The sequence below is a fragment of the Pagrus major genome, chromosome 7 (genome assembly GCF_040436345.1).
Source record: "Pagrus major chromosome 7, Pma_NU_1.0".
In the NCBI taxonomy this organism is placed as follows: Eukaryota; Metazoa; Chordata; class Actinopteri; order Spariformes; family Sparidae; genus Pagrus; species Pagrus major.
Window position 1 is genome coordinate 31,541,703 of NC_133221.1, and position 21,078 is coordinate 31,562,780.

General features: G+C 39.7%; 1 protein-coding gene across 2 annotated transcripts; it reads right to left on the bottom strand.

The window, feature by feature from the left end:
• Nucleotides 1–7,877: 7,877 nt before the first annotated feature.
• Nucleotides 7,878–20,845, bottom strand: LOC140999342 (histone-lysine N-methyltransferase SUV39H1-like). 2 transcript variants are annotated; one of them, XM_073469695.1, is made up of 6 exons: nucleotides 20,798–20,845; nucleotides 19,856–20,001; nucleotides 13,935–14,594; nucleotides 10,622–10,768; nucleotides 9,616–9,745; nucleotides 7,878–9,174 (listed from the first exon to the last, which is right to left on the bottom strand). In XM_073469695.1, the coding sequence occupies exons 1-6, from the start codon at nucleotides 20,814–20,816 to the stop codon at nucleotides 9,041–9,043; spliced, it is 1,236 nt and encodes a 411-aa protein (XP_073325796.1). In that variant the 5' UTR covers nucleotides 20,817–20,845; the 3' UTR covers nucleotides 7,878–9,040. The 2 variants fall into 2 exon arrangements, with proteins under 2 accessions (XP_073325796.1, XP_073325797.1); XM_073469696.1 differs by lacking the exon at nucleotides 20,798–20,845 and adding an exon at nucleotides 20,245–20,301.
• Between the last annotated feature and the right edge of the window lie 233 nt (nucleotides 20,846–21,078).

The following is a 21,078-nucleotide window of genomic DNA, read 5'->3' on the forward strand; positions in this document are numbered from 1 at the left end:
GGTACACCTTGAGCTGACATTTTCAGCTTCAGGCTACAAGTTAAAAGAGGGAATAGCCTTTTGTTTTCTCATGATAACTGGTTAATTTATCGTGTTATCTAGGGATAACAAAGCTGGTTTCTTCGAGATAACAAGAAAAATCAATCTGTCACAAGAAAAACGATTTTTAAGCGACATTAAAAAATAATTGCAGCTATGGCCGTTAAGGTTAAAGCTTCTGTACAAGACACTTAGTGGTGGTGACGTTAAAGTCATACAACCATGATGTAGTTTGTTTAAAGCCTAATGTTAGCTTTTTACTTCTGGTGATTTCATTAACACTTCAAAAATCAGTCTTGTTCATCTTGTTGAACAAAATTTGTAAGAATCATAAACTTGTGTTTGCCACATACTTTATTTTCTGCAAAATCCGAAATCCCAAAAATCCCATAGGCTTTTTGTTAAGGGAACCAGGGCGATGCTGACTCGCTGGTTAGCTGACAAAAATACGTCATCCCTGCCGTTCTCTAATCCTGCTTCGATTTTGACTTAAGTTGTTGTGCAATGTTTTCCCATTCGGTGAGGTTTTTTACTGAGTCATTAACTTTTACATGCAAAAACAGTAGTAATTCAGATCATTTTGACGTGGCAATGTCATCAAGTTCGTGTAACCAAAAGAAATGATGGTTAAAAAAGAAATAAAACCCAAGTTGTAATAAACTGGAATTATCCTTTAATCTCTGCCTTGCGTCTCAGAATGGCCCTCTAACAGCCTGGTCACACTAAACATTAGCAGAGTGCGAAGCTTCTGTTTCTAGTGGCAAACTAGAAATAAAAAAAAGCATTCATTGATAACACACAGCTAAAAATCAACTTGATACTGTATCACACAGTAGCCAAAGCTCTTTTTCACTGCAGGTTTTACTCTGATAGCTTAATTTTATAAAACTGAACAAGCTAGTATGGATTTCCCTAAAGATTGTATTTTCTTGTCTTGTGCACAAGAAAATAAAATGTACAAGATTTCAAATATGTATCATCTTTGTTTGGACAGTGCAGTATGATCGCCCTTTTTAAGGTCAGAAAAAAAATAGAGACAGCTAACAATGGAAACTTGCTGGCTTACAGAAGTTGCATTTTAATAGTGTAAAAGTTCCATTGAAAGAAGTAGAACATGGTAGCTCTTACACATGGCATGCAATTTTGCTGTCATGAATGCTGTTGTGACTGGGCCTCAGCTGTGAAGGAGCCAGATGCCAGTCTGGCAAGTGAATGTCCAAATCCGTCTCTGGTTGTTCTGCTGTGTAACTGTCACATTTCAAATATGCACGGTAACAGGAATCACAATAACAAGGTGTCACAGCACCTATATACAGTCCAATATGGGAAAAACTCGAAGTATTCCAATGTTTTAGCGAGGGTGAATTCTCCAGAAACTGTTCATTTTGAACCTTAAGGCAGAACAATGTTGAAAGTCACCTCAATGCATCATGAAGTCAAAAAACAACCTTGAAAAGACACCAAAAGGTTTGAAGGATGTGAGAGGATTTTTTTCTGACCACCGAAAACCATGGAGGCAAGTCAGATGCTGCAGTTTCCATTTGTTCTGTATTATTTAAAAAAGTGACTGAGCTATTACGCATGTCCCTGGCGATTTATGATTTTTGTTGTCGGTTTTGTAATGAAAATAAATTTCATTTGAAATGATCAGAACATTATTATGATTACCTATGGTAGGGTCTCCCCAGGATTCCTGGGCATGGTGGTGTATCAATTTCAAAAACATAATACTGTGCACACAGAACATGTATAAGTGTATGTATTTAACATCCTGTTTTGGAAGATGAATGATGATGATGATGATGATTATTAAGGATAATGATGATGGTATGGTAGAGTATGGGGCAGTACCATTGTTTCATTCTAAAACTTAAGGAGTCGCGTCACCTAAAGTACAAAAAATTACTCTACCACTCATTTACCTTTAGTGGTATTTAGCTATCCAAATGTACACAGAAATAAGGAGGCAAAAGACACACCCTTGTCTACATCATTGGAGTTGAGGTGGAGCAGCTGAACAGTTTTAGGATCCTGTTTATCAACATCACAGAGAACCTATTTGTATTACCAACCTGGTAAAAAAACAAAAACAAAAAAAAACCAAGTAGTTCCTATGGAAAATTTAAGTGGCAACACATTTTTTTTTTTGCCAACTAGTAGTATTATTGTTGGTACCGCTGTGGCAAAGACAACCGGATTGTCTCTGTTTACCTCAGAGTCACGAATAACAACAACGCAGTTTATTCAATCATTGTGGCCTGGTTTGTGTGGATGTTTTTTCACACACAAACACCCACCCAAACAGACCAAGTACACCCCTCCATTGCAACGGCATTCCCAGATGGCAGTGCCCTCCCCCAACCCCAACCCCAACCCCTTCATTTAAGTGACATTTGGAAGGAACCTGGTTACATCCATTATAAAGAGGAGAAATATTACAGATACCAAACTTATCAAGTTCACATATGGCCATGAGAAGGCCTGAAAAATCCTGAATCTATCATTTAACCTTTATTAACTTGATTCCTCCCATCAAGAAATGCATGCATACATTAAACTGTGCATCTCTCAGTAAGGAAATCCAAACTGTTCCTAACCACCACTGTGGTTTCATTTGACCCAGACACAAGCTGTCTGGCTGATCTGACTTGTTCACCTTTCGCTGACATCAACCACCTGTGTCTCTTCACTTGGAGCTCAGGAAGTCCTGATCCTCGACAAATCCAGCAAATCCAAAGCAATCCCTGCCACATGAGATGAGGGAGACACTCTTCTGGTGAGATCATTGGCTTTCACTGAGGACAGACTCAACACCACTCCGGCCTACATTTACATCCAAGGAGCTCTCAGAGCAGCACTGACACGACCAATCATTAAGCAGAATTAGGCCAGACTTTGGTGTCAAGACTCCTCTGTCTTTCATGCTAATCATGCTAATACCTTACTTTAGTTTAGTCCAAACAACAGTGATATCCATATTCCATTGCTTTCTTCCAGTTGTCTCCCAGATAGTGGAATAAATGAAGCCGAGTAAGTCATAATACACCTAGAGACAAATCAGTCACTGCATCAATAACAACCAAACCCAGACATTCTATTGAGATATCCAAAACTAAATCCTAACTAAATTCAAATTTTCTGGTCTCACCTCACAATGGTTTGACTCGTAACCAGTGTTAAATTTGATGAGAGCTTTAAATATAGATGAATGTGTGTATGTATGTATGTATGTATGTATGTATGTATGTATGTATGTATGTATGTATGTATGTATGTATGTATGTATGTGTGTGTGTGTGTTATATGTAGTAAACACAGTACAGAATGCAGGAAGTACTACCCACTACATAGTCGACTATATAGTAAGTTCACCATTTTGTAGTGCTGTCCACATGTATAGTGAGATTTACAGTATTATACCCTATGTAGTTGACTCAAAGTATCCCGCAATGCATCGTGAAAAGCAGTGTACAACCAGTGGTCATTAACAAGCATTATACACCACCATGCAATGCACTGGAGGAAGTTTTTTCATTTGACCAATTTCATATTGTCCTCTATACGGAACTCCCTGGGTCAATAGTAGTAGTCAATAGTGAATAACAATGATTTCGGACAAAACCAATGGCTTACATATGACAATCAATTTGTCTGCTTCATCTCAGGGTTATGCAACTCCAGCCTGAAGAACTGAACAATTTGAAACTGTCAGGAAAACATCACATTGGATTTTATGTATTTCATTTTTCAATAATTTCTTTCATAAAGTTTGTATTTTGTAAGTTGTTTGTGTATTTTTATGATATGGGGCAGATGGAGAGTGAAGTTATTCAGTACAAAGAAATATGAATGTCAAGTATTGTACCACCATTATAACAGGAGGAATGGAAACTAAACATTTTCTGTATAATGTGGATGACAGCTATAGCTGGTCAAAAGCACCATCTAGTGGTAAAGTGTGTTGCATACTTAACCTTTTCAGCATCAAATCGGGGCTAGACTAAAGGTTTCTAAGGGGGCAGTGGATGGAATTCTCAAACTCTTTGCAAAACCTAAATAAGGTCTATCCATGGCACGATTAGGCAGAACCAAAGTGACCGGACCATCAGAAGATCAATACACCATACTGAGCTCTCTGAGAGAAACAAAAGCAACTTCATCACAAATACAGACTTTACTAAATGAACACAAGCCTCCAATCAGCAAAAGGTCCTGTCAAAAGAAGGCTGTCTTGTAGAGTCTAGGAGGATGAGTAGTAATTTATAAACCACCTCTCAGGATTGAAACAAGGCCAAATGCTTGGAGTGGGCTCAGAAATACCAGCATTTCACAGTGGATGACTGAAAAAAAAAAGTCCTTTTTACTGAAGTTAGAGATGTATGGCAGTAACAGAGGGGAATATGTAAGGAGATGAACAGGAGAGAGAATGATACCAGAGTGTTTCAAACCCACAATGAAACAAGATAGTGGGAATATTCAAGTCTGGGGCCATTTTGCGTCTTCTGGAGTTGGACACCTGCACAGAATTGACTCCACCCTGACCAAGGGGAAGTATCACTCAATTCTTCAGACATGCTCCACCCTATGGTTTGAATCTTCAGGAGAATGATTCACAGTGGAGCAGGATAATGAGCCCAAACATACCTCAGAACTACTTGAAGACCAATGTGGACTTTCCTCCACAGTCACAGGACCTCAACCCCACTAAGCATTAATGACAATTGAAGACTTAGAAAGCCAAGCATTCTGTAACATCACAGGAAGCTTTGTGGTACACTGTTAAATCATGCGTCATGAGTCTAACTCATATATATACTATATATATATATATATATACTATATATATACTATATATATATATATATATACTATATATATACTATATATATATATATATATATATATATATATATATATATATATATATATATATATATATACTATATATATATATATACTATATATATATATATATATACTATATATATATATATATATACTATATATATATATATATATATGTATGTATATACACAGTATATATACATACATATATAATATTACATTCCAAACAAATGAAAAAATGTACATATCTTGAATGGTGATCTCAGACAATGGGACCCTACTGTATGTAAAATTTAGTAAAACAATATTTTAAAAAATCAGGAAAGCGTGCGGTAACTTTAAAACCATTTATTTACATTGTTTTTGTTCTCCAGCTATAAGAAAGTCCCACACTGAAGTACTAACTTCTAACATTTTTAAATATACACACTGTAAAATAATCAGCTATTTGACCACAAAACAAATACTGTACAGTCACAAGGAACATTGGTAGAAAAAGATATTAGACTCCTCTCACTTCACCATTAAAGGGCCAGTTCATCATAATCACAAAAGAAAAAAACACTTTCTAACTTATCCCTGATTGTATTTGACAATGCAAACAATTTTACCTATTGAGTTCTGATAGTCTCTCAGATCTGTTTCCCATACTGAGTTTCTCAAAATTTCACTAAACAAGTATCCAGGTGTAAAACATATCCAGGAAGTTGTCTTTTGTACTGTCCTGACCTTCCTTCACCTTGACTGATATTGGTGATTGGAAGCAGAGTGTATATGTACACACACACACACACAGACAGACAGACAGACAGACAGAGAGAGAGAGAGAGAGAGAGACTCTATACTGAGCAGCAGTGTTGGCTGAGCTGAGGGTGACTCCATCCCTGCAGATTCAGGTTCATTGCATAGTAAGCCTTGCTATCATCCTAGGAGTTGATTGCTAGTTGAAAGCCAGCCACAAATCTGGCACGTCAGATGTGTTGAAGACAAAAGTACTCGGTGTGCTTCAGACAAAGTGCCTTTCAGATTGTCTGAAACCACTTTTCTGATGGCAGACTGGTGGGATGTGGCAAGGTGGGCAACAATATCTTGAAACTTTTGAAAATATTATCCAGTTTACAGTCTTCTATCAACTTACAGATGAAGTGAGTGAGCGCAAACCATGAATGTCCTCAGGAGACATTGTTGTCTTGATGAGATGAATTGTACAAATGGCAGGTAACAGCAGAATTTAATTTCTGATCAGGGAGGCAGTGGGATGCAGTCAGGAGGAGAATATCATGGCAGGCGTTCACCTCACCTTCCAGTGTGGACATTCAGAACAGCTGGAAACATTTCTACTCGGTATTTTAACAACACGAGTCAGGGGAAGTTTCAGAGTCCACAAAACATTTCTGGAGCTTCACAGCAAAACAGCGTTGCAGCATTCTCCAAAACAACTGAAGTATATGGGGACTTGTAACGTTAAAAAACAACCTAAACAATAAATTAAAAAATAAAGGGCTCGGCTGTAGTCCAAGAAAGAGACCTCCAGAAGCCCTGAGATCCAAGATTGAGTTGACAAAACGTTATTATACAGCCATTTCAAGCCGAAATCTTCACTGTAGCTGCAAAGCTAAAAGCGTTAACACGTTTGTGTTAACGTCATGTTTGTAAATGAAGTCCATTCAAATCAATCTGGGATAGCGGTGGTGGCGGACACTTTGTTTGTTTCCTGTATGTTTTTTTACCTCCAACTAGGGGGCCATGTTTTCACCCATGTCCGTTTGTGTCTTTGTTGGTTTGTCAGCAGGATTACACAAAAACTACTTGATTTCGCTGAAACTTGGATGGAGGATGGGTTTTGGCCCAGAATAATTAGCTTTTGGTGCGAATCAGGATAAAAGGATGCATCCAGGATGTTTTTCTCACTTTCTTTAACATCGCAAGCTACTGTGTTTTTCTGACATTTTCGTAAATTTCTCAGGGAATAACGCATGGATCTTGATGAAACAAACAAAAGAAAAAATCAGGCTTATTAATGTGGCTGGTATCTATGAGTGAGTACAATTTGATGCAGATCTTAGATCTGGTGAGCTTAAATTATAGTTAAGCAGTTATGGCTGGTTTAAAATATAGAGTGACTGACATAGGGTGAATCTAAAATTGGCTTAGACTTGATTGAATTAAAGGGGACAGTTAGGCCTTCCAAGGTATGAGCTCTATTGAATGTCAATTGTTTTCATTTGTTTTTATAATTAATAAAAAGTTGATTAAGTCCCAAGCTACTTTAGCTGCTTAGTAGAATGCTGCAACTCTGTTTTGCTGTGACACTCCAGAAATGTTTTATGGACTACAAAACTTCACCGACTTTACACTGTCATGGGGTTGAGTAAATAATGACAGAGTTTTTGAATTTTTAGGTAAACTTTTCCTTTAACCACCATGCACTGCTGCCAAATAAACAGACCATCAGGAGCATGTCACACAAGTGACAGGACTGAAAGTACAAAACTAAAAGCACTACAAATTACAAATAGAATTATAAAATGTCAGTTTAAAAAAAAAAAAAAAAAAAAAAAAAAGAAGATCTTAAAACAGTCAAGTCCAGAGAACACAACAGGCAGAGGAACAAATGAAAACATGGGTGACAGGTGGGTAGAGTGTATAAAGGGAGTGGTGTATGAAGATAACATATCAGGCCTAGAAACTTCACTCCAAGAACCAAAACCTTTTCAACTGGCATCAGCAAGTCAAAGCACTGAAAATTTGACTATGGTTGCTTTTCAGCTCCATTATGTTGTTAGAAAGTGGTAACTGTTTGCCCAGAGCCTTTGAGACAAGTGCATGACCACTTCAGGAAGTGACAAATTACTAAATGAGTTGATTGCTAGCAGTCTGACAATGACACTGTTAATGTTCTCTGAGCTCAGGTATGAACAGTGCAGAGATTCAAGACATCAACACAGGATTCTACAACAATGTTAGGGAGTGAGGTGGACAATTTAAAAACATGCAGTTCAAATTTTTATTCCAGTTTATTACAACTTGAGTCTAATTTTCACACTTTTGTCCATCATTTCCATCAGTTATGGCATTTCACATAACAAATTAACAGTTGAAAACTAAGAATCAATAGGTCAAGAATCATAAAGGCAGTCTATCCAGATTACTTGAACCACTTTATTTAAAGGTCAAGCTGAAAGTAAGAATTGAGTGAAACGGTGCTCATAATCCCCCATTACACAGTACACTACAGTTAGTACAGTCAATCAAAGTTAAAGCAGGAACTGAGTCTATAAACTATGATGGAGGTTTGGGTCATAATTGTACTCTTCACCTTCATTTTCTCCTACAAATAAAGCTGGCTAACATAGAGGCTTGTTTCTAACCTGCCAGGTTTGTTGAACCATCAGACTTCTTTTTAGAGGTGTGGCTGTGTTCCCAGATCTCAGAAAGTAACTTGATGAGTACAATGTGATGCTGGAAAACAAAGCCCAATCTGTAATAAAGCAGAATTACCGTGTAATGGTGAGGAAAAGGCTTCAGCAAATACCTGTGGCATGGACTTGTAGAAAGCATTTTTAGAGCAGAGACAGCAACACAGTAATGAACAGCCATTTGATTTTAAGTAAAAAAAAATTACCTCCGCCGAGGAGGTCATGTTTTCACCCATGTCCATTTGTTGGTGGGTTGGTTTTTCAACAGGATTTCACAAAAACTACTGAATGGATTTCCACCAAACTTGGATGGAGGATGGTTCTCGAACCAGAATAGACCCCAGTAACTTTTGTGCCGATTCTGATTAATTTCTCAGGTATGCATTCTAATGCAGTGTCATTCAAGTTGTTACCGCACCCTGTATGGATGGGCTAATAAGCATGCTCATACATCCATTTCTTTCTTGCACATTTAAATGGACGGATAAAGATATTTAAAATCATGGATTTCATGAATCATTAAGTACTGAAATAAGTCACTGATGTAGTCTTCAATTCACTAGAAATCAGCTCTATATTCTGTTGGCATAAATTTGATTTGACTGACCTCTGGAAATTGATTTCATTTTGGAAGACTTTGTCATTGTCACTTTCAAAAATGAAAATAAAACTTCATATACAAATCTGTACAATTTTTAAACACAAGACAGAGGTGCTGCGTTCCCAGCAGTCCCATGTCAGAACAAATATTTTCGACACGAGTCTGATCCACACCGACACTCCACTCGAATCCTCTTCTTTGGAGAGCTGGGGAGCCCTGCTAGACTGAAACTAGAGTCCATTTTGGTGCTTTCTGTGTCGACTGGATCAACTGGGAACAAACAGAGTCGGGTTAGACAGGGCTCAGATCAAAAGCCAGGTGTTATCACCCTTAAAAATGCGACCCCTTCACAGACGTATCCCCACCATACAGACAGCTGGTAAAAGCATGGTGAACATTATGGTGGCCTTTATGTCAGGGGTGTAGTATATTTATGCTTGTATGTAAATAAAGTATATTTTATATAAAGTGTGTATATTTTGTCTAGATGTCAAAATCTCTGGATTTTCTCTGAAGAAAGCCATTAACTTCTTTTGTAATGAACAAGGATGAACTGATAATCATGATAAAGTGATGATGCATAAGTTAGAAATAGACTGTTGATGATTCCACAGGACTAGATTCTGAACTTGATCACCATGATTGTCCATTTAAGCCTCTAAAAAGTATAATTAAAATTGCATTTAAATCTGCTGAATTAATGACACTTACTTTGCATCTTGTAGTCAAAGGTGAGCTCCTCTCCTGCCCGGATAGCCCGTGTTGAAAATAAAGCAATTCTTGGGAGTCTCTCATCAATGTTGTCAATGAACACATTAAATACCTGCAGGTTGGGGTTACACTGAAAAAGAATACGTGTGTCAGGAGCTGATGATGATCCTTTAAAGAGTCAAATAATACATGTAAACTAGAGAGGGCAAGTTCTGAAGAACTTGCGGTTGTGAATGCTGGCTGTTGAAATGTTGAAAAGCCAAATGCGCATTGCTGGCCATAAAAACGTTGAATAATGCAAAGAATACGTGAAAAATTTGGAATATTTTCAGGCTTGTTGAAAAGGTGACACTAAATGCACATTGCTGGCTTAACAACTTTGAATAATGCCAAGAATATATAAAAAATGTGAAATAGTCTAAGGTTTGTTGAAAAGCTGATGCCAAAAATAATATGCGTCTTCAACATATCTGAAATTGTGTCTGAAGTGTATGAAGAGTCATAATTGTGGGGTTAGAGTGAAGGATTCAAAGTAAACTATCTGCTCTGTGCAGAACTGCAATGAGGGCTTGAATTTGTGTTGAGAAGCGGGGATGGTAATAGTTGAATATAGTAAAAAAGTTGGAAAATATACTATGTCTCACTACACTAATAAAGAATTCCGTGCATAGAAGAACATATGTTGTGAATGCCTGCATTCACAGCCAAATATTTCCTTCAATATGATTTATCCACATATTCTCAAAAACAGAAAAAGGATGAAGGTAAATGCTTGCACCAACTTCTATTTTCTGTTTAATCACATTGTTACTAATTAGTGAGAGTTTTGAATTCAAAAAACATAATGTAATGACGGGCAATACTACAGCAGAAAAAAGCCCCGTCTTAAAACAGTGAGAAGCTTATGGCTACACAGAGCCAAATTCAGAGTGTAGTCCTGCCAACAGACAGTGACCTTTCAACCAAGTTGCCTCCAGTAAATTCTGTACACAGAGAAGACACTCACACTGTGGTTGACAAAGTGGGAGATGTTGCCTTGGTGAGCTGCATCCACTGTGTACACATCCTCCACATAGTCCAGGTCAAACAGGTATGTGGAGCCTTGGCGGTCGTACACATGACCCCTCCTCTCTGCTTCATCTGTTGTGATGATCTGGAGGATAAGACAGGACGTTACTGGAACAAACTTCTCAGTGTATTTGGTCAATATAAACACAAAAATAATGATTAATTAAAAAAACTGAGATACTAACTTCAGATATTTACTAGAAGTGGCCACCAGCGTTAGCTCAGCTTGTTTCTCTGATAACTTAACACCCAAACTTCCAATGACTCAAATCCTTCATTCAGTAAAAAGATAAGGATTAAAAATACCAAGATCTAATAAAGTGACAGTGACGGGACTTAAAACATAAGAGTGCCCTGATCAGGATTTTCACCGGAAGCAGTATTGGCCGATACTGATTACCAATCAGAAGGATGTTTGTTCACTTTGTCATCTATAGTTGTTAGTTCTCAGTGGCATAGTAAAATCATCATTCAAATGTTGAGGAAATAATTACATTTATTTTATATTGTTTCGAAGAAATAGGTTCAAAACAGAATTAAAAGTCATCTGTAAACTGTAGTTTAGAGAAAGTTAATAGGACAGAGAATTAAGGGAAAATTCTGTCTCAGTCTCAGTCTGAAGCCACTATTCCACCACCTGGTCACTGCTTGTACCCGTTTACTTTACTTGTGTGCTTGTTGCACTTAACTGCAGTTCACAGTTTAACACTTCATGTTCCTTTGAACAGAAAGTCACAGTCCTGTTGTGTATGTTTAGCTCCGCTGTAAGCTTCGTTAGCTATTCGTTCTCATGCTGCAGGGCTTGAAATAAATAGTGTTACGTCTTCCCCCGACACCGACAAGCAAACAACTCTTAAAATGCTTGTTCCCTGAATGGAGTTTGGAGCGATAAGAGCTATGCTGTGCAGTGCCGAGACGTATTTCCAAAACTTACCAATTGCTTGACGCGATTTTTCACGTGATCACGTTGCGTCATTCGCGCCACCCAGTCTTATCATTGCCTTTGTATGTAATCTAGTCGTGCAAATAATTTGCATCGCATTTGGTCTGAACATGGCATAGCGGTCCATCTATCTCCTCAGTCACAAAAGACTGGCTGGCAGGACCTCACAACTATATTGCGTTGGTTAAACCAAGAGGGCACTGAAAATCCGTACTGATATCGGTAGGAGTAGAGCTAGTGAGCTATCAGCAGCAGGCTAGCAGCAGAGTCCTGCACTGTGTGTGGCATTTCAGCAGCACATAGATGAACCGTCTTGTATGTTTATCTGGCCGGCTCTTCTGATTGGGCCTTATAGAGACCCCCCATTAAACTTTTTACAACGCATATCGGCCGATAACCCGATCAATAGGAACACCCTTATTAAAAACAGCTGGAAATGTGTTCATTTTTGATGCTTATGAACAACTCTGCATTGATATACAGATTGAAAGTGGCATCAGCACTTCCTAAACATGGACAGTGCGTGTCTAGAAAAATAGAAACCCCTGTGCAATATAAGAGCCCTGCAACAAATCCAACCTACATTTAACTTGGTGGGCTCCGTTTTTTGACAGTTTTAGTGAGGTGCCATTTTTAATAATGGTGTTGCTGCACTGGATTTTATGAAAAACACATTTGTAGTGTTTGTCCACTTATTTATAAGCATTGCCTTGACCTCAGTCCATTAATATGGGGTATTTTTGATACAGTCTGATCCAGTATTTTTTATCTCAGTGTTGATTAAATGAGTGTGACAAGTGTGAAAAGTAGATATGCACCAATCTTTTGGCTAGGGACCAGAATCTGCAGTTTGAATCAGAAAACATATTTTAACATTACAGATGCGAGTGCATTGATGTGCAGGCCCTGGATTGATACAAATGTTCTATGAATCGGTCAATGACCAAATTTTAATGTCAATAATCGGTTGACTGAGGCTAAGCTTGGCTGCTTAGTCTGTACAGCATCTCCAAATCTCTTTTAAGGAGTTCAGAGCAAGACTCTTGCGTTACTTTCACAAGATTTACATTAGCACACCACCTTCATTGCTATTGGATCCATGCTTGCGAGGGATAAACAAAAACATGTCCGACAACACGAACGCGGTTCACAGTGCATCATTAGATCTAAAGTTTGGAAGTACTGATGTGGACATTAATGACAGTGCTACCAGTCCTCCATTTTCCCCCCATGCCATAAATTAACAAAAATACTTGGGTTTCCGTGGTCTTTCGTGAAGTATATCAGATATACTTAATAAAAGATCAGGGAATCCCAAGTACTGCCACTTTCTTAAAAATAGCTTATTTTAATGTATAATGGAAACTGAATGAGACTCCACTACATAGCATTGAATCATATGCATTGAACCTGAGCCCCTGTAGCTAGATGTGAAGAGAGAGATGCACCCCCCCAGATATATCTGATGACCTGGAACAACAGAGGGGTTGATTGGGGGGCTGCTGCTTAGCAGTAGTTTCTTGGAGTAAAGCAGTTACTTTAAGTAAAGCTATCTGTCCAGAGTTGAGACAGACAGAGGATGTAAGAGTAAGAACCAGAAAATATTTTGAAAATGATTAAACGAAAAAAGTTTGCACACTGCATCTCCACACCGACTTGCAGGGAGCACAAAACCCCAAAACAGCCAAGTTTAAATTTTGCCTGCGATCAGGTTTTGGATGATAGCTTATAAGACATATCACCATCAAAGTTTGCATTTTCATTCTCACATGTGGTCAAATACTCAAATGTAAAGCCTGGTTGTCATTAAAGAGTGGAGTGTGACAGTAGAGTTTAGTAGTGGAAGGATCTGATTTATTCAGCTTTATTTTAGCTGATAACAATCCTCCGGCAGGAGGACAGTTCAGAGTTTATTTGTTCAGAGTTTATCTTTTGGTATTTAAAAAGTAGATTTAAGTGGCTGTGAAAAAACAAAGCAATGATGGACTAAGCTTAGCCGATAACCAATATATTTGTTCAATTGCACAACCCCACTTGTCATTAAACAAATCTGCAAGCCAGCTGATGATTTTAACACAACATTGTTTCTGAACAAAATTTCAGTAGCAATTTCTGTTGTGGGGACATTAATATAATATAATCTAACTTCTGTTATTGTGACCATTCATGTGAACTTCAGCACTGTTTGGTCTGTTTTACCTGTGATGGCTTTTCCATGGTAAGAAAGCTGCATTAGGCCTAAAGTTAAAGATGACAGGCAGACTTACTTTGCTGATCATGAAAAGAATTGTTTTAGACCAGGTCTTACCTCTCCCACATACTCCATGACGAACGTGTTCTTCTTGATATGCTGAAGTGTGCGGACACCCCATCCCCGACCATTCTCTGTCTTAAAGATGCACAGGTCGAATTGGATGCCCTTCTGCACCACTCTGTTGGGACAATCGGGGCCACAGCTGCATTGGGAGTTACATTCGTATATGGGCTGTCCCGCCCGGATCCGCACCTGCCCTCTGTCATTGTAGGCCATGCGGTGCAGGGAGGCCCCAGGGCAGCAGCCACTCACTGGCTCCTCTAAACAGTTCTTACATTCACAGCCCACAGCCATCTCATCCAACACAATTCCCTGGCCTACTTTGTAGTTGTTGATGTAGGTGAAGTTTTTTGGCGGGCCCTCAAAGTCCACTTCATTCATGACAAAAATGCGACCTGGGTGGTTGCGAGTCTGATTCAAATGGGACTCCCAGCGCCGTAGATTCTGACGGAGTTTGGCTTTCTGGGTCAGGAAGGAAGCAACTTCCTTATCTAGCTTTTTAGGGGTGCAGCGTCTCTTGTGACGCCTCAGCTCCTTATCCAGGTCAAGGTGGAACTGTTTCATCAGTTTGGGGCATTTGAGGTTCCTCTTGGGTTCCCACGTGTTATCCGACTCTGGGAAGCCCCTCCACTTTACCAGATAGAACTCCTCCTCCTGAAACACAACAACTTCAATTAGGGGCAAAGACTGGATTCTTTCTCTCGTATCCATCAGTTTTTTTTATGTCCCACAGAAATCAACTTTCTTCAGAATAGCTTTAAGAGTTTGCCTACATTGGTCCTACATAGTGCTGCTTTGATTGTTTGCCTTAATTAGGGGTGGGAGAAAAAATTCTTAGATTCTTAGAGGCATCGCAATGCGGATGTGGACAATTCTGAATCAATTCACAAATGCCAAAAATTGATTTTCTAAATGTTAATTGATAACGTTATGTTGACGGAATGCAAAAGGCAGAACTCGGAAGTGCAGCGCCCGGACAGTCGATGGCGTGCACATAACAAAAGACACAAGATGGCTGAGCGTGAAATCCGACCGGCACCCTCTGCATTAAAAGCTAGCGTATGGAAGCACTTTGGCTTCTATGAAGTTGAAGGGGAAAAGGACCTGGACAAGAGCCACACAATATGCAAGTTGTGTCGAACTAAACTAAAATATTTTGGAAACACGACAAACATGAGAAACCATATTTCTCCATGTTTCCACCCAGAGGAGGAAGAAAAACAGCTGGTTGTTGTTGCTTCCAACCAGAGGACCATCGAGCAAGCAATATCAAAGCTTCCACCCAACTCAGAAAGGGCAAAGCGAATTACAAACTCTATTGCAACTTTTATTGCCAAGAACTTGCGTCCGTATTCAGTCGTTGAGAACCAGGACTTTCGTGCTATGTTGCGCACTTTGGAGCCGAGATACAATGGCCCATCTCGAAGATATTTCACTGACACGGCGATCCCGACACTCTACAACAAGACCAAAACCAAAGTCATGGAATCACTGAAGAAAGCGGGTAGGATAGCTGTAACATGTGATGCGTAGACATCCATTGCCACAGAATCTTGTGTCACCGTAACTGCGCATTTCATCCTTGATGAGTGGCAGCTCGTTTCTTATGTGTTTCAAACAAGAACAGTGAATGAGAGGCACATGGGTGCAAATATGGCTGAGCTATTAAAGAATGTAGCAGAAAAATGGCAGATCACTAAGAAAGATTTAGTTTTAGTCACTGAAAATGCATCCAACATGGCTGTTGCTGCTGAACTGGGTAAATTCCTACATGTGAAATGCTATGCCCACACGCTAAATCTGGCCTTTCAGCGAGTGCTCAAGTTGCCCATTGTGTCAAGGCTACTAGGTAGGGTGAGACGTATTACTACGTTTTTCCACCGCAGCACCACTGCAAAACACCAGCTTGAAGAGAAGCAGTAACTACTTGGTCTGCCGAGACACAAGCTGAAAACAGATGTAAGTAGCAGGTGGAACAGTGCGTATGAGATGGATGACAGGTTTCTGGAGCAACAGTCTGCAGTCTGCAGTCTGCAGTCTGCAGTCTGCGCTGCGTTACTATCTCCTCAGGTGAGGAGAGGAGAGTCTGACATCTGCACTCTCAGTGAAGCAAACATCTCAAATGCAGAGGATATTATCAAGGCCCTAAAACCAATGGAAGATGCAACTATTCTTTTGTCGGAGGAGAGCATCCCCACCATCTGTTTGATTGCTCCTTTGCAAGCTCAACTTATCCAGGACACTAAGGACAGTATTGGAAAGTCATCAATGGTCCGGGAGATAAAATAGGCCATCAATGGGGACCTCAGCAGGAGATGCACTACTGAACACCAGAGAAAGGCCTGCCTTTCCTTTCTGGGGAGGAGAGAGTGGAGACGTATGGAAGACTGATTGCTGAGGCTGCATCACTAAAGGTAATTTTGCCATTTTATTTCATGTAAAGGATTACTGTCACTCTGGGCTTAAGACATTTACTTAACTTATACAATTGACCAAATAACAAATATTCCATAATAATACATGGTTTTTGATATTGAATAGAACAAATACATTTGTTTTGTTAATAATTTTGTTAAAAGGTGGTTTGGATTGAAGATATTGACATTGTGATTTAAACATGCAAGGCTTTTGTGTTTACCTGTTATTCTCATTGTGTTTACCTACAGCAAGAGGTGAGAGTAGAAGAGGAGGAAAACCCAGTGCACAACACATTGAAGGAAGAAGACACCCCAACCATTGAGGAGGAGCAACACCAAAGTCCTGCTTCTAAAAGAAGATTGTCATCATCTTCTCTGCTAGAGAATCTGCTCGAGCAGACTTTTACTGATGCTAGAGTCCAGCAGCAGCCTGTGTCCGCCTATGCCAGAGCTGAGGAGGAAGTGGCCAAGTACTTTACTGCGTCATCACTGGTGGAGTAAGAATCAGGGAGTGTTTCCTCTGATTTCAAAGTTGGCCAAAAGATGCTTGTGTATTCCTGGCACCAGTGTCTCTGCAGAGAGAGTCTTCTCTACGGCAGGAGATATAGTAACCACACAGCAGAGCACACTTGCATCTGAACATGTAGACCAGCTCTTGTTCTTACACAAGATTTTACACATTAGCACTTACTACTAGCTAAGCACATTTGCACTGCCAGGCATTGGTATTGTTTGTATGAGAGCTGCTTTCTGTATTGTTTGGCTGTGACATCAATATGCTGTAAACAGATCTGTAGGTATACCCCGAGTCTTGATTAGGTTTACTGTACTGCCCTCCACAGAGTGTATCAGTGCAGCAATTTAGAGAAAGTGACACAACATTTTGACTTTTCTTTCTGCAGATGTTTAAGTGCCTAAGACCTTTTTTGTATGAAAGCCGTTTTTGATTGTGGTATACAGCAAAATGTTTTGTTTGTTTTTTGGTCTGAGGGATTCTATGCTCAGGATTTTGTTTATAGTGAGAAGTCTTGGACTCTTCATTTTTATTTGTGAACAAGGGCAGCTTTTTATGTTGTTAGTTATTCAGAATATGCTGAAGTCCACAAACATTATTTTTGTATTAGAGCTGCTGGTACAGAATTCTATATTTTTGAATGAAAGCTGTTTGTGATTTTGGTACAGCAAAATGTTTTGGGGTTTTTTTGTCTTTAGAATTATATTGCTCACTGCACATAACAGGAGGATGTTGTTTAGAAATCTATTATATTTTATGTTAATGATTCAGAATATGCTGAAGCTGTATTAATTTACTACATAAATGCTGCTACAGGCACACTTTTCTTTTCCTGTTGGTTCTTTGCAAAGCTGGGATATTTGCTGGTAAATGTAACCTTCCAGTTGACTTGCCACATCTCTTCCATTTGTTTTATTTATAAAAAATATTGGAAGTCAATTCAGTATGGATCGTTACAAATACTTTGCTTTGAAAGTACCAAGTAGTCACACAGTGAGAAAAAATGAAATCCTGTATAGAAAAAAAAGATGCATCAAGATGCATCAATAATCATTTTATCATTGCATCACAGCCCTATGAATCGTAATCAAATGGAATAGTGAGGTGCCTAGAGATTCCCACCTCTAGAATCGAGGAGTTAGCCACGCCATCAGTGTCATGTCCGGCAGGCGTGCCAAGAGGGGAAAAAACACACACACAGCATGTTGTATTGCAGCAGATGTGAAGAGTGCACACTTAATGTAGTGTGTTTTGATGGTCATGTAGCTCTGTGTTGTTCTGGAGGTCCAGCAATCTGTCGTTAAGGCCGCTAAATCTGCACTGCTCAGACCTCCAATAAGTTTTTCCTTCACATTATCATACATGGAGGGCAACACCTTTGTGGTAAGATGGGACCTGCTTGGCATTTTGTAATGTGGCTCCAGTATGCTAATTAAATGCTTAAATCCAGGGTTTTCCACCACTGAATAAGATACTACAAATACCTCTATAGTGCTAGTTATTGCTTTAGCGCGAGTTGAATTTTGTGGAAGATTAGCTCTAAATGAGGACCGAAGACTTGGCTGTGTTAACCGAGTCGTTTTCTCAGTTAAGTCTACTTCTTTATGATGCCTGGGGAGATGTCCTGCCATACTTGTCGTGTTGCCTGTGGACACAGATAGCATAGCTTATAAACTGTGGTTTTCTTGCCGACAACACGAACATTGTTAACATTACTCTCCGGGAACTCAAAATATTTCCACATCGGTGATTTCAGAGAAGCCGGAGGGGGTTCAAGTTCAGTTGATGTGTCTCCGATAACAGCAGTTGCCATGGTGTCTTTTAATTGGCTGCAGATTCAGGTTAGAGGAGGTAACTTTGATTCGCTGTGCTACAACATGCTGTGTGTGTTTTTTTCCCCTCTTGGCACGCCTGCCAGACGTGATGCGGGGCTAAATCCTCGATTCCACCTTTGATTTCGAAGGTCAAGAACGTGACGTAATTTTGATCGATATCGTACTCATATATATGTTTATACATGTATATATACATGTACATACATATACTGTACATAATATTGTGAAGGTTCCCCTTGTGAAGCCAAAACAGCTCTGACCTGTCAAGACATGGGCTTAAGACCTCTGAGGGTGTCCTGTGGTGTCTGGCACCAGGGCGTTTTATAGTGGATCCTCTGGGTCCTGTATGTTGGGAGGATGAGGCCTCCATGGATCAGACCTGCTCCAGCACGTCTTACAGATGCCCGATCAGATTGGGATCTGGGGAATTTGGAGGCCCGGTCAACACCTTGGGCCCTTTATTGTGTTCCTCGAGCTGTTCCTGAGCAGTGTTTGTGGTGTGTCAGGGCACATTGTCCTGCTGGGGGGCCACTGCCATCAGGTAGTGTTGTTGTGATGAGGGGGTGTACTTGGTCCACAACAGTGTTTGGATGGGTGGTGCGTGTCAAGTGGCATTCACATGAATGCCAGCACCCAAGGTTTCCCAGCAGAACATCGCATTGTGATGAGATGATCAATGTTATTCACGTCACCTGTCAGTGGTTTTAATGTTGTGGCTGATCGGTGTATATAATGTGTGTGTATATATACACAAACATATATACACATACACATACACACACACACACACACACACACACACACATGTATATATATAAATATAGACACACACACACACACACACACACATACATATATATATACATATAGACACACACAAACACACATATATATACATATAGACACACACATATATATACATATATACATACATATATGCATGCATACATACATACATACATACACACACACACGCACACACGCACACGAGTAATAATGGTCTAGAGCTTTGACCAATGTCCCAAACATAAGTCAGTGTACAGTGTAAATGCTATGTAATACATACTTCTTAACACTTGCAGTGTGCCACAGATGAGCACAGCTGTTAATAGCAGTAAGTGGTCATGAGTTATAATACTGACACCTTACCTTATTCTTCTTGTAGTCACAGAGGAATTCCACCTCATAGTCATTGATGTTGGCTCTGCTCACCCCAAGCGCTTTACAGTGGATCCGCTCTCCGCGACACAGGGCTTCCAGCTCTTCCCAGAACATCTTACAGGGCACGCTGCAATCTGACACAGCAACTCCTTTTAACTAGTACCAGTACTTCACTTAACCAGTTTATATTAAGCAAGGAGGCCACACCAAAATCCATTTAAAAGTCAGTCGATTTAAACTGGCACTACACATTTCTGAGGGAGCGTGGCTGAATAAAATGACTTTGATACGTATTAGCGTGGCTTAATTCGGCATATGTATAACACAGTGACCAGCATTTTATCTCGATAAAATTCTACTTTCAATCTGAACTCCACCTTCTACCGCCACTGCAACACTGCGCTCCCCACACAAGGAAATTGAGGTTAAAACCACTTGAGGACCTGAATCGTGGCGCCCATACCCTTCACGGACACACCAAACTGCCAAAAAACAAATGGATCCATATAGCGTAAACATTTAAGCGGCGCTGCATGGCGCCTGAAGCTTATCGATAGTTTTTTTTGCCCGCTTAACCACGCAGCCTGACTCTACAATGAAAAGGGCTAGACTAACTTTACAAAGCCATTAAGTTATGCTCCCTAAAATATAGCACAGATTTAAGCTTGATCAAAGTCACTCTTAATTCACACGCGGACAACGTCCTAACAAAAGAGGGAGCATTTAACTGCACAACTGCTTCGGACAACTAACTTCGCTTCCTAGAGTCACCGTCTTATACAATCCCTCAGCTCTCGTTAATGCTATGTCAGGACAGAAAAGCGTGCATATTTGATGTCTTCAAAGAGTGTACACTTAGGTGTAACCGAATAGAAATAGTAAATAAACCTATAATGGAATATAAAGTCATATGTAGTCAACATGAGTTACCTTTCAAATTTTCCGCCATGTTTTCCGCACAGCCGCCAAAATACAAGAAACTATACTGGTGGGGAGTATCTTCCTGCACAGTGGAATGTAGTGGCTGTTGATTGGATGAGCGTCATCTGTCAGCTCTCTCATTGGTTCAGACGTATCCAGGAGGGCCGGCCGGAAGAAACAAATCGTGCGAAGTTGATGTGAGTGAGTGGTGCTGTGGAGTCCTGTATACTTCTGTACATGTCACACACAACCATTGGAACAGTCATACACAACTAGTAGGGTCAAGAACC

What these genes read in the sequence shown, in the direction of transcription:
- LOC140999342 (XM_073469695.1), bottom strand. An exon ending in CCCACTTTGTCAACCACAGT is followed by an intron (nt 9,746 to 10,621) that starts GTGAGTGTCTTC and finishes ATTCTTTTTCAG; the next exon opens with TGTAACCCCAACCTGCAGGT. An exon ending in CTTTGACTACAAGATGCAAA is followed by an intron (nt 9,175 to 9,615) that starts GTAAGTGTCATT and finishes GTTTGTTCCCAG; the next exon opens with TTGATCCAGTCGACACAGAA.